This window comes from Perna viridis, chromosome 2, assembly GCF_037379345.1.
Source record: "Perna viridis isolate PV_CMFRI_1.1 ecotype Kerala chromosome 2, ASM3737934v1, whole genome shotgun sequence".
Taxonomy (NCBI): Eukaryota; Metazoa; Mollusca; class Bivalvia; order Mytilida; family Mytilidae; genus Perna; species Perna viridis.
Window position 1 is genome coordinate 6,844,778 of NC_142446.1, and position 15,561 is coordinate 6,860,338.

The 15,561-nt window shown below is 32.3% G+C and overlaps 1 protein-coding gene across 2 annotated transcripts in view; it reads left to right on the top strand.

Annotated features, from left to right (window-relative positions):
* Window positions 1–790: 790 nt before the first annotated feature.
* LOC148623478 (eukaryotic translation initiation factor 5-like) overlaps window positions 791–15,561 on the top strand; it is a 32,599-nt gene continuing 17,828 nt past the window's right edge. The window contains exons 1-7 of one of the 2 annotated variants that reach the window (XM_088565306.1): window positions 791–837; window positions 950–1,082; window positions 5,247–5,472; window positions 6,279–6,360; window positions 8,119–8,291; window positions 12,797–12,913; window positions 15,375–15,530. In XM_088565306.1, the coding sequence (XP_088421432.1) occupies window positions 5,398–5,472; window positions 6,279–6,360; window positions 8,119–8,291; window positions 12,797–12,913; window positions 15,375–15,530 (603 nt within the window). In that variant the 5' untranslated portion in view covers window positions 791–837; window positions 950–1,082; window positions 5,247–5,397. Of the gene's footprint in view, window positions 838–949; window positions 1,083–1,184; window positions 1,352–5,246; window positions 5,473–6,278; window positions 6,361–8,118; window positions 8,292–12,796; window positions 12,914–15,374; window positions 15,531–15,561 lie in introns of those variants that run through there. The other variant, XM_088565307.1, reaches the window with a different exon arrangement.

Here is a 15,561-nt window from a genome sequence, read left to right on the forward strand (position 1 = left end):
AGTTCGTCGATACCGACTGAAAAAAAATTCTAAGAGAAAAACGAAGCGGATTTACCGTTGGTTAAAAAATGCTCTATTTTTAGAATTTACAATGTTTCAAGCCTTGTTAGAGAAGTATATATCTGAAAACTGGGCATAGTATAAACAGCATTAAATAGCAAGCGGACATGTCAGAGAATACACATAGTAACTCAAATCTGGTAACAAAATGATTTAATGATATTTTATAGGTAATAAAATCCTGGTCTCAAGTGCCTGTGGGTCAGTGTCATTCATATCGTGCAATTGATTGGCTAACGATGTGTTAAGATTTTTGGGGGATTTTAGTGGTTTATATCAAATTGTCTGCTAGAAGCCATGATATCCTGGCTTTATAACGCACAAAATGATGGGTGTAACGGATATACGGAAAGTGCTATCTTTTTCTGCTTTATTGTTTTAGTGTTATTCGAAAAGGGATTGATCATGGACATCTTTGTTACTTTTTGTGTGTAACTCTAGCCAGAATATGGTTCTAGTTTTCATAGCAAATATGTTCTTATCATCATTACAAAATTTAGTGACTTTTTGTGTATTGCATAAGGCAAGTGTATTTTGTATAAAATATGATTGTTTGTGCCGTCAACCATGGATCAGATGGAGTCCTTTAATTTGGAAATGAAATTCTTCGTAGCTTTTAAAATCATTCCTTTATCTCTGCGTTTGCAACTGGTATTCGTTACATAATCCCCATTACCACTTAGCTCACTGTGCCGAGTTGATATGAGGTTACCAGACAACACATGACATCAGATACATCCGGGTTACACACTAACGGCGCACCAGAATTCGTTGAAGGTCGATCGTCTGGCAATTTTTTTAGATACCTAATTTTCTCAGTTTTGTCTTCGAATGGAAACTTGCCATATTTAACTGCAGGTGCTTTTACCTCATCCTTTCTGTTTTGCAGGTTCTGGCTTGTTTAAAGAGATTCTCAGCACAGTTATTGACCGACGTAATTGGGAGTTGAATATCCCAGGCAAATCGCCAGCTTTTCACTTATTCAGCAATCATTAGTCGTATGAAGTTTTTGCGTCCAGACAGTAAGTTTCGAACAATTAATTTTTAATCGCGTTTTTATTTCCGTATTAGAAATTATTTCTACTTTTTCTTCATGGTGATACTTGCGCCATACAACGTCATATAATATAACACGTGGGTGGCTCAATTTCGTAATTGACATATGGCACTGAACAAATGCTGCAGGGAAGTTGGGATATTTCACGTTTTTGAGAATTATAATTGAATATTACTTCAAGAATTTTCTTGTGGACGAGGAACTAACACAGGGAACAAGGAAGGACATAATCTTGTAACATCCAATAGTATCCAGTCTGAAATACTTTACACCAGAAAAAAAATATCAAATTTAATTCAGGGATATTTTATAAATGTTTTCCACGACCATTGAATTGTTTCCATACACAACCTTATCAGGGTTTCATTATTTTTTTTGCAGTGCTGGTATCTTTGGTTTTGTAGGAGGTACTTTTCATTATTTTGTTTAATGAAAATGTATGAAATTTTAAAATTCTGGAGGTACCTTTCAGAAGTGTAGACGGGTAAAAGTACCTGGTACTGCCTCGTGATGAAAGGCCTGTCTTTCAATGATTAACCACACAAGTGTCTGAAAGGGTTTTCTTTAGGGGTACTATAAAAAAAATAACATATCTTTTACGTTTTTTGTACAAATTAACTCAATCAGCTTACATGAGAAAGGATGGCAGTAATACTGTACTTTCCAGACTACAAGTCGATGTTTTTTTTTTTCAGTTTAGTGTCAGCTTCGATATATCATCCACTTCAACTTATATAAGGATTTTTCAAGAAAAATGTATATCTACAATGCATTTCATTAGATTTGTTCAGTTCACTTTTGATTGCTCTATTTCAAAATTTTGAGTAAACTGCAATCAACAATAACTCGCTCAAACAGGCAAACTGGCGACCGATTATTGATCAGTACCACTATCCTTTATGAATGAATACGAGTGTTAATAAAAACTTTGAAACTGTCAAAATTTATAAAAATAGATAATAAAAAACTCTAGAAGATTCGTTAACTGGAAAGACATTATGTTTTATATTTTGGTCAAAATTAGGCAATTCGACTTGTACTCCACATTGACTTACAGTCTGGAAAATACAGTAGCAAGGTTTGATATAAATTGAAATGCATGTTCACATGGAAACACCCAAAAACATTATAGAGTAGTCATGATTATTGTAGAAAGTATAAATTTTCTATTGAGACATGATATTTTAAACAGAAACTTTTAAAAATATTAAAAAATGGTGAGTTTAGACATGGATTAAATGTATCCTTGTTCATTCATGTGAACATATTCACGGCTGTATTCTATTTTCTAGGTTTGTATTGATTGTATAATATAAGTTATTTCAACCATTGTATTAATATTTTGTATCCTCTTTAATATGTAAGAACAAAGTGTGTTCACCCTTGTGACCAGTCAACCGTTACATAATAATAAAAATGTAACAATGTTGAAATAACATACGTTACAATTGATGAAGAATGTTAATTGTTCAGGAAATCATATCAAAATTTAGTTAAGCTTTTTTTTTATAAATTTTCGTATTTTTTTAAATGTTTTTCCGAATATCTTATCCATGTTTGATCTTTAGTATAGTGTTTATTCTACATTTAGATAGTATTTGCTGTGAGTAAATTATAATTCTTACAAAAACTAGCCACAAATCTTTGTATAAACAAATATTTTCCAACAATTAGTTATCAAAAGGAGATAATTATGAATAGCAATAAAATCAATCACTGAAATTACCACCATAATTATAGCCACACATCCGGATTCGTTTGATCGAACATTGTAGACCTTACCCTAACATCAAAGGATAATGCAGTGCGTGGCCAGCCTTACACTTTTATTTATTTACATTATCTTGAAAACTACCATTTATTGATACAGAATTGTGAACTAAGTCAACATATATCAAAGAAAACAAATCAATTATCATGCATAGTAAGCATTGCATTACTGGTCACATTGATGAATTATGGACGCTGTGATTGGGATTACAGTGCGCCATGTGCCATAGTCACGTTTCCTCTTAGAATGGCACATTGAGTGACTAATGTGTCGTGTAATGTGCGTGCATTAAGTTTTCATCATTGATGAAAATACATTGTAATACATTGGAGTGTTGTCCACTAAATGTGGCAGTAAAAAAGGGCATGAACGTGTCTTTTAACAATGTTTTTATTAGCTGCAGGTGAATGTTTGATCGTTAAGTTTTCACGGAGGTTTGAAGACCGGGGAATTAAAGTTTGTTTATGCTACAAATGTACATTTGATCTTCAATATCTATGTATAGCTGGCCTTAGCCGCTATTTCAAATATTGTCCCATGTTTATTTTAGAATGGCCCATTGAATTGATGGGCAAGGGGGCCTTAGTCCCATTGGCAAAATTTTAATCCCAATCACTGTGGATGTTAGTCGAAAAAAAAAGGTCAGAAAAAAAAACTTTCAAAAAATATTATTTTTCTACAAATAAAACATATTTCAATCAATTTGAAGGTTCAAATGTATTTCATTAGGTATTTTTGTGTATTCTGGAATATTTTTGGGTATTTCTATGGTCCAGGTGTACATGTATTTTCTATTTCTACATTAAAAGGACTCTTTAAATTATAAATTTATTCCAGTGTTAAAAGAATATGTAAAATGCGAAGTTTCTGGTGTTCTATTCTTGCATGCGCCATAAGAGGAAAAGTGGTATTAATTTTGTAAATAAAAATCAGATTAAAATTTAAGGGAATTTCAGTTGAGCTATATTGACACAAAAAAAAATAATTATTATTAATTTTTTTATTAGGATTACATGTAGGTGTCAGTAAAAATCAAATGTTTAGTAGGGAAAATATTATAAAGTTACAGTTGATACATATACAATGTATTTGGGGCTTTTATGGAAAATGTCAATTGTAAAAGATAAAAATTTGTATTTTATCATTCTGAAATTAGATAATTTTTATTGTATTTGCATACATGTTGGAAAAGTTGAAATTTTCATTTTTATCCAAAAAAATAATAATGGGAATGAAATATGATTAACATCACAGTTTTTTATTGGCAAGGAAGCCATTTAGTTTCCTAATTCACTTATAACATGTATTGAAAAAGAGGAGGGGGCAATATCTACCAGAAGATGACAATATCAAGGACCCAATCTGCTTAGGAAATTTGATTGCTTTACAACAAATAAATTGATGTGCATTAAACCATACCTTCCAGGAAGTAGGATGTTATTGAGAATAATGTATGATTTCAAGCATTGTTACCAATCAAAATTGTTCCTGACTTTTTTAGTTGAGCTACATGTATTGCCATCACTTGGCATTCGTCGTTGTCATTGTTCTGAGCAGAACTATATGAAACTTCTTACAGATGTTCCTTAGGGTATCTTTCACAAAAGTTGTGTATAGATTTTTGATCCGTCCAAAATATGGCCTTCCTTACTAAAAATAGAACATAAGGGTTAGTCAATAGTTATTTGCATATATCTCCAAAACCTTTAGGTTAAGCCAAGTCCTGACATACAGGATAAGGGTAAAAGTGTTTAGCATGGTTAGATCTATCTGTGGCTTAATTTACATTTCAATCTTTTAAGTCATGTTGGAGTTAATGCCCATTTTTATGGGGTTTTTTTTTTTTGTTTTGTTTTTTTTTTGCTGTTTTTAATGTTATTTCTTCAAGAAATCATGGTATTTCAACTCTTCAATTGTAAGGTAATAGGGAACATCTTAAAATATCCATAGACACAAGATGGCAGATAAACAATACGTTCAGTGCAAAATTCTCATAGAAAAAATCAATATGGAATTTTTTCAATCTCTGAGGTAAGAACGAGAAATAATTGTTTGAGAGTTGTAGTACAGAACGACATAAATAAAATGGCAAGTTTGTTAAGGGAACTTTTAAGTAATAAAAAAATTAATCTAAAAAAACTGCAAACAGGCTGAGGTGAATTCGACTAATGTCTACACATATATCTCCAAAATTGTTACGTATCCTGCAAAGCATTTTATTCTGCAGGAAAGAGTACTTCATAATTCCATAGACTTTCAGAATGTTTCTTTTACCCCTGGAAAAAACACCCCTAAAAAGTTTTAGATTACATGCTAATTTTCATGACTAATATGTACATGTCTTAACAATCTTTTCAGGGCCATTGCCTTGGCATTCGAGAAAACTTGATCATCAAGAATACGATCGGACTATAAGTCATTTATTGAGTTTTATGAATTTCCAAAGATTTTGTTGTCATTTGTATTATACGGGGAGTGGAAAACATAGTATAAAAGATTTGATATCATCATGGCTAGTATCAACATCAACAGCGACATCACTGATCCGTTCTACCGTTATAAGATGCCTAGGATCATAGCTAAGGTGAGTATACATGTTTAGGTTTGTTGTGCAACATTTACTTTCTTTTGCCCTGTATAGAGTACTATACCTCTGCATAAATGATGTAGTAATGCAGAAAAACAAAGAAAAGTTTTTATTGCAGCACCCAACTGTAATTTCAATTCAACAACTAACTTGTGTTTTGGCCTTGCAAAAGTAATTCTTTTGTTAGGCCAAAAAAATAATAGTATTGTTTCCTGCTACCAGCAAGAAAAAATAGGGTAGGTAGGTAAGGAAATTAATTTTTCAAAAACATTTTAGGTTGAGTTAATGGGAAAACAATCTAGACTGTAATGGTGCTTGAGCAAAAATGGCCATAAAACGTTAAGGTTTTGCTAACCTTATTGCCTGGTTTTATTCATATTGTTACTCATCCATTTGTGTTGAACAAAACAAATAAATCCCTTAAATGTAGAGTACATGCTACCCTAACACACTGGTGGTTGGTCTAATATAGAGGTTAAGGTCATAATAATGGACAGCTTCTGTATTCTAACTTAAAAGACAGTGTCAGAAGATCACACAGGTGTTCTGTAGTAATTGGTATATGTAAGGCTTCTACCTAGTGGGCTATTTAAACTTCTCAGTAGCCTACCTAGATTTGTATTGAAATTGGAACTGGTCTATTTCAACTTACTGTAAATGAATTATTTTTTCAAAATTTTAGGTATTACAATGTATCATCTATGCATCTAGTTGTACTTAAGCATATTTCTTTAAATCTAATAATCTAGTCATATATAACTATATAAATAGTCTGATTAGATAAATCTAAACTATGATTTCAGGTTGAAGGGAAAGGGAATGGAATTAAAACTGTCATTGTTAACATGCCTGAAGTTGCTAAGGCTTTATCAAGACCACCAACTTGTAAGTTATTTGTTCTCATATTCTACTGCAAGATCTGGCTAGTTTAACTAGTAGTACACTGGCATGAAGTGTGAAAACTACCGTATTCTTCCATATTATCCATGCAATCATGTAAACCATGCATCCCCTTCTTGGCAAGGGAGATTCACGAAAAACTTTGTTTCCATGTACAATGCACATTGGGAAGTGAAGAAATATCACCAGCAGAAGAGATGAAATTATTCCGTGAAATTTGTATCCTTTTGTCATTAATTTTTTAGATAAAATTATTTTTTATGTTTCTCCACATATGCAAGCCATTTATTTATTAAAATACTGCGGTGTATTGGATCCATTCAATGAATCAGCTAATATGTTTACATTTCCTGTTCGTATTCAAATCAGATGTTTCACTAAAACAATGTCATCAAATCTGACCTTTTACAAAAAAAAGATATTTTAAATTTGCCAAGCTTGTGTATTGAGATTTGACATCTTAAAAAATTTCATCAAGCAGATTAAAGGATTAGTTACAATTGTTATCACCTTTGAAATCGACCTTTTGTTATTTGATAATTAAATGACAATGTGGTCGAGGACATACTGGCACTCCCAGTATTGTGTATTTGAAGCTCCATTGCACACAGGTGAAGAGATAATAATTTGAGAGAAAAATAAGAAGCTAATCGTGGTTTTTTTGTACAAACTATGAAATGCAAAAAAACAGCATTGATGGATAAAACAACTCTTAAATGGCAGTAAATTGTTATTTATTTCAAATAAAACTGTTCTCAAAACTACAAAATCGCTTGATGTTGTCTTATTTTGACAACCTATTTCTAATTCCTGAAATGTCTATAGAAAAAAATCTAGAAACTCGTTGCTTTGGTTTAACTGCGCACCCCCTACTGGAACAAAGAAAAAGTTGCAAAAAGTGTGCAGAATACACGGAAGAATAAGGTAGTACATTTTGTAGCACTGGTTGCTCAAATAGTATTGGATACATTCATTATTCAAACTTGGCACTGTGTTTATATACACGTAGATCTTCACCTTGTATTAGAGAGACATTTGGCAATGTTTTCCCTACATTTTCAACTGTAACAATTTTTGTCACTATGTCATAGACACAACCTACATGTACTTTGAGTAATCTGGAACTCAAAAACCATTTCACCAATATTATTTAAACTAAACGTTTATGCCTAATGAAGATGTTTTTGTTCTGACAAATATATGACCGTGACACGAGTCTATACATTTCATGGGTCTAATTATAGGAAATATTTTCTGAACAAGAATTTTGACATCCCTTTTTCCCTTGCCAAATAAGCTGTATATACAGCCAAACTTCTATAGCTCAAACTCCAAGGGACCATTCAAATGTGTTACAGTAATCAGGAGTTTGAGAAATTGAAATTTGAAATTTTTCAGATTTTTTTTCATTGCCTGTTCGAGTTTGACTTAATTATCAGAAATCATTTACTCCCTATGGGTTTTCGCTTTTGGTTCATTTTATTGTATCTTTTTTATTTACTTTTAGAAGGTTATGTTGATTTGTAGACATTAAAAATTCTATGCTTGCTTTTGAAAACTATTCAGAGTTTGGGTTCATCTGACAATAATTTATTTTCATTTAATTTTTTCTTGGTGCTTGCATCAAGCCAACCTCAGAACATTTTCATACTCAATCAAAAAGTATGTTAGATGGAAACTACTTAGAGCCATCGGAGTTTTGAGCGAGCAAAGTTAGACTGTATATGTAATTTATATTTTCAGATCCTACCAAATTTTTTGGATGTGAACTGGGTGCTCAGACTCAGGTTGACTTAAAAAATGACCGATTCATTGTTAATGGATCACATGATGCACCTAAACTTCAACAGCTGTTAGATGTTTTTATAAAGAAGTTCGTTTTGTGTCCTGAATGCCACAACCCAGAAACTACTTTGGTATGTTGACTCATAGATTAGTACATGTATAAAAAAAAACTTAATGTTTATCAGATTCTTTGAAAAGTCTGCTCAAAACTTTCATTGTTATACACAAGTCACATTGTCCTAGTTAAAGCGAAATGGAGGGACTTTGCACCCCTCTCCCCTATTGAGTACCCCCTTAGTGCCCATTTACAATTATCTGAATGACCTTTTAAGTTTACACTCTTGGTAATAAATTACCCCAAGCCAATTAAAAAGTGTCACCTTCATTAACTACATCCTGTGGTAATTAGCCCTCAGGTAAACCTCAGGTAATTATCACTGATTAATCAGTTGATCAGGTTCTATTGATGATGATTGACAAGTAGAAAATGAATCCCAATTGGATCTGTAACCGTTTTATGGACAGCCCGTCATTGGTTAATTATTAATTTATATTGCACAATTAATTTTCACAAATATTTTCAAGTTAACAGGTCTAAGTTTTGTAGAACCACAGATGTAAACAATTGCATGTTGCACATGTTTGTTTATTCAAAATGTCAATTACCTCACTTATAATTTCAATATGTTATAAATTTTTAATATCTTCAACAATACAGGACATTTTCAAAAAATTACGATTGCAATAGTTATAGGAAATAATATTCCTTTTCCCTGCACCCCTCTATTTTCAAATCCTAGCTAGAACACTGAGTCCGATATATTTAAAAGAATAAGGCTATAATAGTTATTTAACAACTTGACCATGAAAGATTAAAGGGTCATAAACAATCATTTTCCCAATGTTTAGACAATAAATTAGGTAGTATTGTATAGATCTCTTTTAAATTGTACAACAAGGCTCCATACCACTTAAGTAATGCTAGGTTTGACTAGAAATGTTTAGAAATTTGGGGCTGAAAAGGGAACACTTCAAATTCTGGTCAAAATCTTATACTGTGTCAAAAATTAAATTGCAATCCAAATTTAGAGCTGTACTATGCTTGAAAGGGTTCTCTTAACTGTTCAGAATTGTATCAAGCTACTCCCTCTGACTTGACCCTTGTCTGTGTTGCCGTAACACTTTTTTCTGTCAGTTTTCTCAGCAGCAACTCATCACGGCAGCTTGAAATTTTAACACTCTCTTCCTGTAGGTATGCCATATGGTGAGATTCATTTTCAGAAAAATCCCTGTTTATCGAGGACTTTGTACATTTTTTACTAAGGTTGAAATTTTAGTCACATTTTTCTGAGCAACTGCTCATCACAGCGGCTTGAAATTTTTACACATTCTTCCTGCAGGTATGTCATATGGTAGGATTTATTTTTTGAAAAATTTGACAACATCCTGTTTACTGAGGTCTTTGTTTATTTTTGACATATTTTGAAAGTTGAAATTTTCATTGCATTTTTCTGAGCAACTACTCATTACAGTTGCTTAAAATTTGAACACATTTTTTCTGAAGGCAGGGTTCTTGTTAAGGCGCATACACGTGTCCTGGACGCAAGAAAAAATTGCTGGACGCACCTAGTTCAAACATTGTGCGTCCACAAGGACGCGTCTTCACAATATCAGCTGTATCTTAAAATCAGTAATTTATTTAAAAATCATTAAAACTATCCTAAAAATCATGAAAAAAATCTCTTTTTTTGACAACCTGGACAAATGGAAGTTTAATTACTCGTGATGTTCATCATATGATTTTTTTTACCATTCAAAGTTAAGTTACGAAGTATATTATAAAAAATTGTGACAAATAATTTCAATCTCATTTCTTTGATAAGAAGAGTCATAAATCTGACAAAAGGTGTTAATTGTTGTCTAAACAGGTAAGGGTATATTTTGTGATAAGTAAATAATCTCCAAGGAACAATCATTGACAATTGGAAAGTGAATCCTGATTGAATATACCACTATTTTGTGAACATCCAATCATTTTCTAAAGACTAATTTCTATTCCACAATTAATTTGAAAATACTGTCATTTTAACAGATATTAGATGTGTAAACAAATTTTAAAATTATCACTGTTTATGGTCTCACTAACCACTTCTAACGTTTCCATTACTTGACATGTTAAAATGTTAAAAAAGTAATTTTCAAAGTCTCACTGTGAATTCCCAGGACAAATGACATCTTAAAGTTGCATACTGTTGAAAGCTTGGAAAATAAGGCTTCCAAAATCATTATGCTAATGGTACAATGATTGTAGAAATTCTTCACAAAATTTTCTTGAATAAATAATACTGAAAATCCACATTTTTACCTGTTCTGCTAACTGACAGCATGGAGGCAAATTACTCACACTTGTAAACAATATTCATACACTTTTGTAGTTAATTACATATATGATTTTAAAGTACACATTCTCAGCTTTATTTTGACTACTTTTAATCATAATATACACAAATAATGTACTTACAATGCATATGTCTAGGTTCAGTGTGTTTTTGGTACTACATAGGGGGGTGGCCATTTGACCCAGAAGTGGTTAGTGAGACCTATACAAAATGAGTTACCTCCCCTGCAGTCTTCGCATTTCCTGTAATTTCAACAGTGCATTATTTTTCCCATAAGTTTTGTTTGCTATTAATAAAAGAAATACTATTCCTATAAAATTGGGATGATTTTGGAAATTCAGTATCAACTTGCTTGAATGTTTGTTACATTTCCTCATACACTGCATCTCATGGTATGCATTTAATTAAAAGTAAGAGTTGCCCAAGTTTTCCATCTATTCTATTCTGAGGAAACTACAATGTATACAGCATTACACTGTCACTTAATCCTTTTATTGATATATACAAACTTGCTGAACTGTAACTCTTCAATTTCAAAACTTGAATCCCAACCCCCTTATACTGACATCAATGGGAAGAAGGAAATTTTGCTCAATGTATTCTCAAATACATGTAGTAGAAATGAATTTGAATGTAAATGTAAATTTTCTCATTTCTTTTTTTCTTTTTTTTTTTGTTGAATTTGATAAAACTTAGGAATTTAAATTAGGTTTGGAGGGATCCAACACAAAAAAGGGGCTTACAAACTTCAGTGCATGCACTTGTTGCTCAACTGAAAAAGGCGCAATAATGCTGTAGTGATTATCTCATACATTCATACAGTAAAAACCCATGCAATTTGCAAGATATGTCTTGAAAATATTGGTTCATACATTGTCCTGCATAAAAACCTCCATGGGGATTTTCAAGAGTTGGCAGGTATGTTAGTATATAAATGTAGTTACATGGAACTAAATACACATTATGTATTGAGTTATGTCATGAAGCCAGCAAACAGAATAAGTTTGCTTTCAAGTAAAAGAAAAAGATGCTTCACAAGTTAATATAGATGACATGCATAATTGTAGTGAGGTATGGTTTTGTATGATTGTACATACATATATGTAGAACTATGTACGCACTAAAGTAATTAATGTAGCGCTCGAACTGGTTTTAAATAAGAAAAAGGGTCGGACTCACTATGTAAAATTCCTAGTGAGAACCCTGTGAAGGGAACTTCTTGTTTACTTTATGTTTTACAAGTTGAAATTTTCCTCCCACTTTTCTGAGCAACTGCTCACCACAGCTTCTTGAAATTTTAACACATTCTTTTTTATGGTGGGCTCCATTTCAGAAAAAATTGACAACAATTTCCAGTTTACAGAGGAATTTGTTTATTTTTTTACTTAATATTTGTAATGGTTTAAAGGTTTAATTATTCTCAGTAAATACTCATCAAAGCGGCTTGAAATATTAACTCATTCTTTCTGTAGATATGCCATATGGTGGGATTTATTTTCAGAAAAATTCAACAACAACTTTATATTTAATGAGGACTTATTTTATGTTCCTGATATCGTGATTGAAAGCAGGGGTATCAGTAGAGACTTTGATATCCACAAATAAAATGCATTAAATACATGAAATAGGTGTCTATATATTTATTGTCTTGCATGACAAATAATCGACCTAGATAAATCTGTATTCATGTGACTTCTTGTGACCTCAATCCGTTCATGTGCTGTAAGGGTTGCCTCTTTCATAACAAATCAGATTGCAAAGTGAAAGTGGTTTTTCAATGGTAAGGAAGACCGATGGACTCAAGCAGTAAAAGAAAAAAGTTCGAATATAATGCAAGGATCCTTTTGAAATTTACCTATTGTGACATAATGTGGCTCAAATATGTTTATTATTTATTTGAAAACTTATCAAGAAATAGATGAAATGAAATGAAAACAAGACACATGCTTACCTGTGTATCCCTTATTGTTTTTTTTTTTTTTTTTTTTTTTTTACAAAGGTTAAAGTATTTTTAACCCAGGTGAATGTCCTGTTGGCGATCTTTGGAAGTAATGGTTTTCAATAGAATGGAAACCAAATTTACTAAAATTTTATGAAAATACAAACAAAAACTTTCAATTATACTCAGCTGAGCTGGGCTCCTTGAATTTACAGACTGGCCCAGAGTAAAAAAAAGTTCATCTTATTCCATGTGGTGAGCGATTCAGGCTCCTTGGAGCCTCTTGTTTGTTTTGTAGGCAGTCTCTCAGAAGAAACAAACTATTGGACAGAGGTGCATTGCCTGTGGTTATAATGGAATGGTTGACATGAGGCACAAGTTAACACCATTTATTTTGAAGAATCCTCCAGATATGGTACATTTTCTCCATAGTTGATATATTATACTTAATGATGATTAGAATGATAAAGTGTTCTAGGATTCCACTTTAACAACTCCAGGGGCAAGTGCAATTTTTGGGGAAGGAAAGTTGTTTAGTAAGTTCTGAATGCAGACGTTAATTGTGGGAAAGTTAATCTTCATTTGGAGTTTTCTTATGGAAACTTAAATTTTTCAAAAATCCTAGAACACTGACTGGTACACTGGTACATATAAATAGTTCAGAGATGTGTTGTTTAAGCCAATGTTCAAAGGTAACAATATGAGAATGATGTAAAGTGTAAATAACATGTCTGATATCTAACAACCTTTGATTAAATTACTTTTTAAAGTTAAAGTGTTCTGATGCACAACCGTTACACTGTTCAATGGATTTTGAAACTTTATTTGAAGATTGATATTCCTCTTAGATATGAAAAAAGGCACGATAATTGCCAAAGCCTCAAAAGGCCTTGAACTGGTGATTATCAAATTTAAGAATGGGGTAATATGCAGTGATCTTTCCAATTTAGGCCAAATAAAATTACACCTCTGTTTCCTGTTACCTGACCGACTCGTGCCTGGACTCCTGACTGACTTATTTTCAAGTTTACAAACAACAAAAAGTACAATTATACAACCCGACATTTTACAGATAGTAGTCAATTTTTGGTTTCCACAAAGTCCGGGTGATTAATGTTTTTGAAGTTGTTTCGCAAATGTATGTAAGTAACTTCAGTAATTTTTATTTAAAGCCAGGTTAATGAGTACATGTAACAAATAACATAAGCTCTCAGGGGCTTTTTTACTGACTACATATAAGCTTACAAGCATCATACATGTTTAAAAGACATAGGCATGCTGACTTATACAAACATAAAAACATTCAAGTACACAAGACGTAGGGTAAAACATATAAAGCACTATAATATTACACACATAAAGCAGATGAAACTTAAACAGCGTGAAAAGAAAAAAACAAAGGCATTCAGCAAAAAAAGCAACTGTGCAAAAGCTGAACAAAACATAAGAAAACAAGGATAATGCATATAGACATTCAGCCCTATAATTTACAGATACTACATGGCACAAATGGGATCTTTCCATGTATCAATGAGGGTCTTGAACTGACTTACATTTGTCTGCTTTCTTAGTTCATCTGGAAGACTATTCCAAATCATTGGGGCTGTATATCTGAAAAATTTTAGACTATACCTGGTGGTTTTTACTCTTGGTTGGTATTTCTGCTGTGTTGGTGTACCTGAAGTTACAAGAATTATTCTTAATTGATACAAGATCTTGTAAAAATATTGGTAAAAATAAGTAATTTAAATAAAATGAAAATCCCGACCTACTGACCCATTTTTTTTTATAAATTTAGTTGGTCTTAACTGTCCATTTGGTTTGTCAGACCTCTGGAGTTCATTGACCACATTCATTCTATTTCCATGACCTATGCTTTATCCAATGTTAAATCGCAACTCTGGACCTAATTTTCTTCTGATTTATAGCGGAATTCCACTTTTTCAAATCAGGAATTAAATGTTACAACAGCTATTTTTACTGTATAATTTGGCAATTTCTGCTTATTTGGTTGGCTCTGAAAAATCAGTTCAGTGATCAAATTTAAGGAATAATACTTGCTAAATGCAAGCAGAGATTCAATTTTGCTATTAGAAATTATTCCACTTGCTTAAATTTGCTATTCCCGACTTGCGGACCAACATTTTGTCAACATTTATCTCCCTTTGGAGCAGGTGTCTATTCGGAACACACAAGGTTTTCCATCCAATATGGACGATACTTCAGAAAATCTCGAAAGACAAAAGGGAATTTCTCATTCTACTGACCCTGCAATAAATTTTCTTTACCCGGGATACAAATGAAACACCCTGTAAATTTTAGAAACACTGTTGTGTTTGTCTGCTGGGGATTCCATTTTCATTCGAGTTACCTCTTTTTTCTGCACCCGATTCGAACATCGATTAGAGAGACTTCGAAATTATACCTGCACTTATGGGAGGTAACTCTGCAAAAACAGGATAAAATATGGCTGTATCCTGAGCTCCACAAGTAGGGAATATGTATGCTTGGTAAAGTCGATAAATAACCCAAGAAAATTCCTGAAATTAAATTCCTGCAGTTGTGCAACTCAATTTTCAGGTATGTATCAAGCTTGAATAAAGTGTATGTATGTGCCCTAACTGTTTATGGTCGACCTTTGTGGTCAGTGAAACTGACCTATATTCCATGGACAGTTTTTAGAAATTTGAATGAATATGCGTGAAAAATTAATTTGCAGGTATTAATCTATTAATGTGTGAAAACAATTTTATAAGATTACTAAAGATTATAATCTCAAGTTTACTTTAAAGGAGGAATTACATTATTGATTGATTGATTGATCTTATTTCTTTTGTGTGTACTGTTCAATTTTGAGGTAATTATTTTTATTGTAGGATCCAGCAGCAACTCCAACAAAAGTTTCAAAGAAAAAAAGCAAGAAGAAAGATAAAGAAAATGATGATCGGGCAAGTCCGGAAGCTAATGCGCAGGAACAAATGGCTGCCCAAAGAGCTAGTGGTGGGGTAATTGATGCCCCACCAGAAATTGAGGTACTTACAAGTTTTAAAATATGTCTTTTTT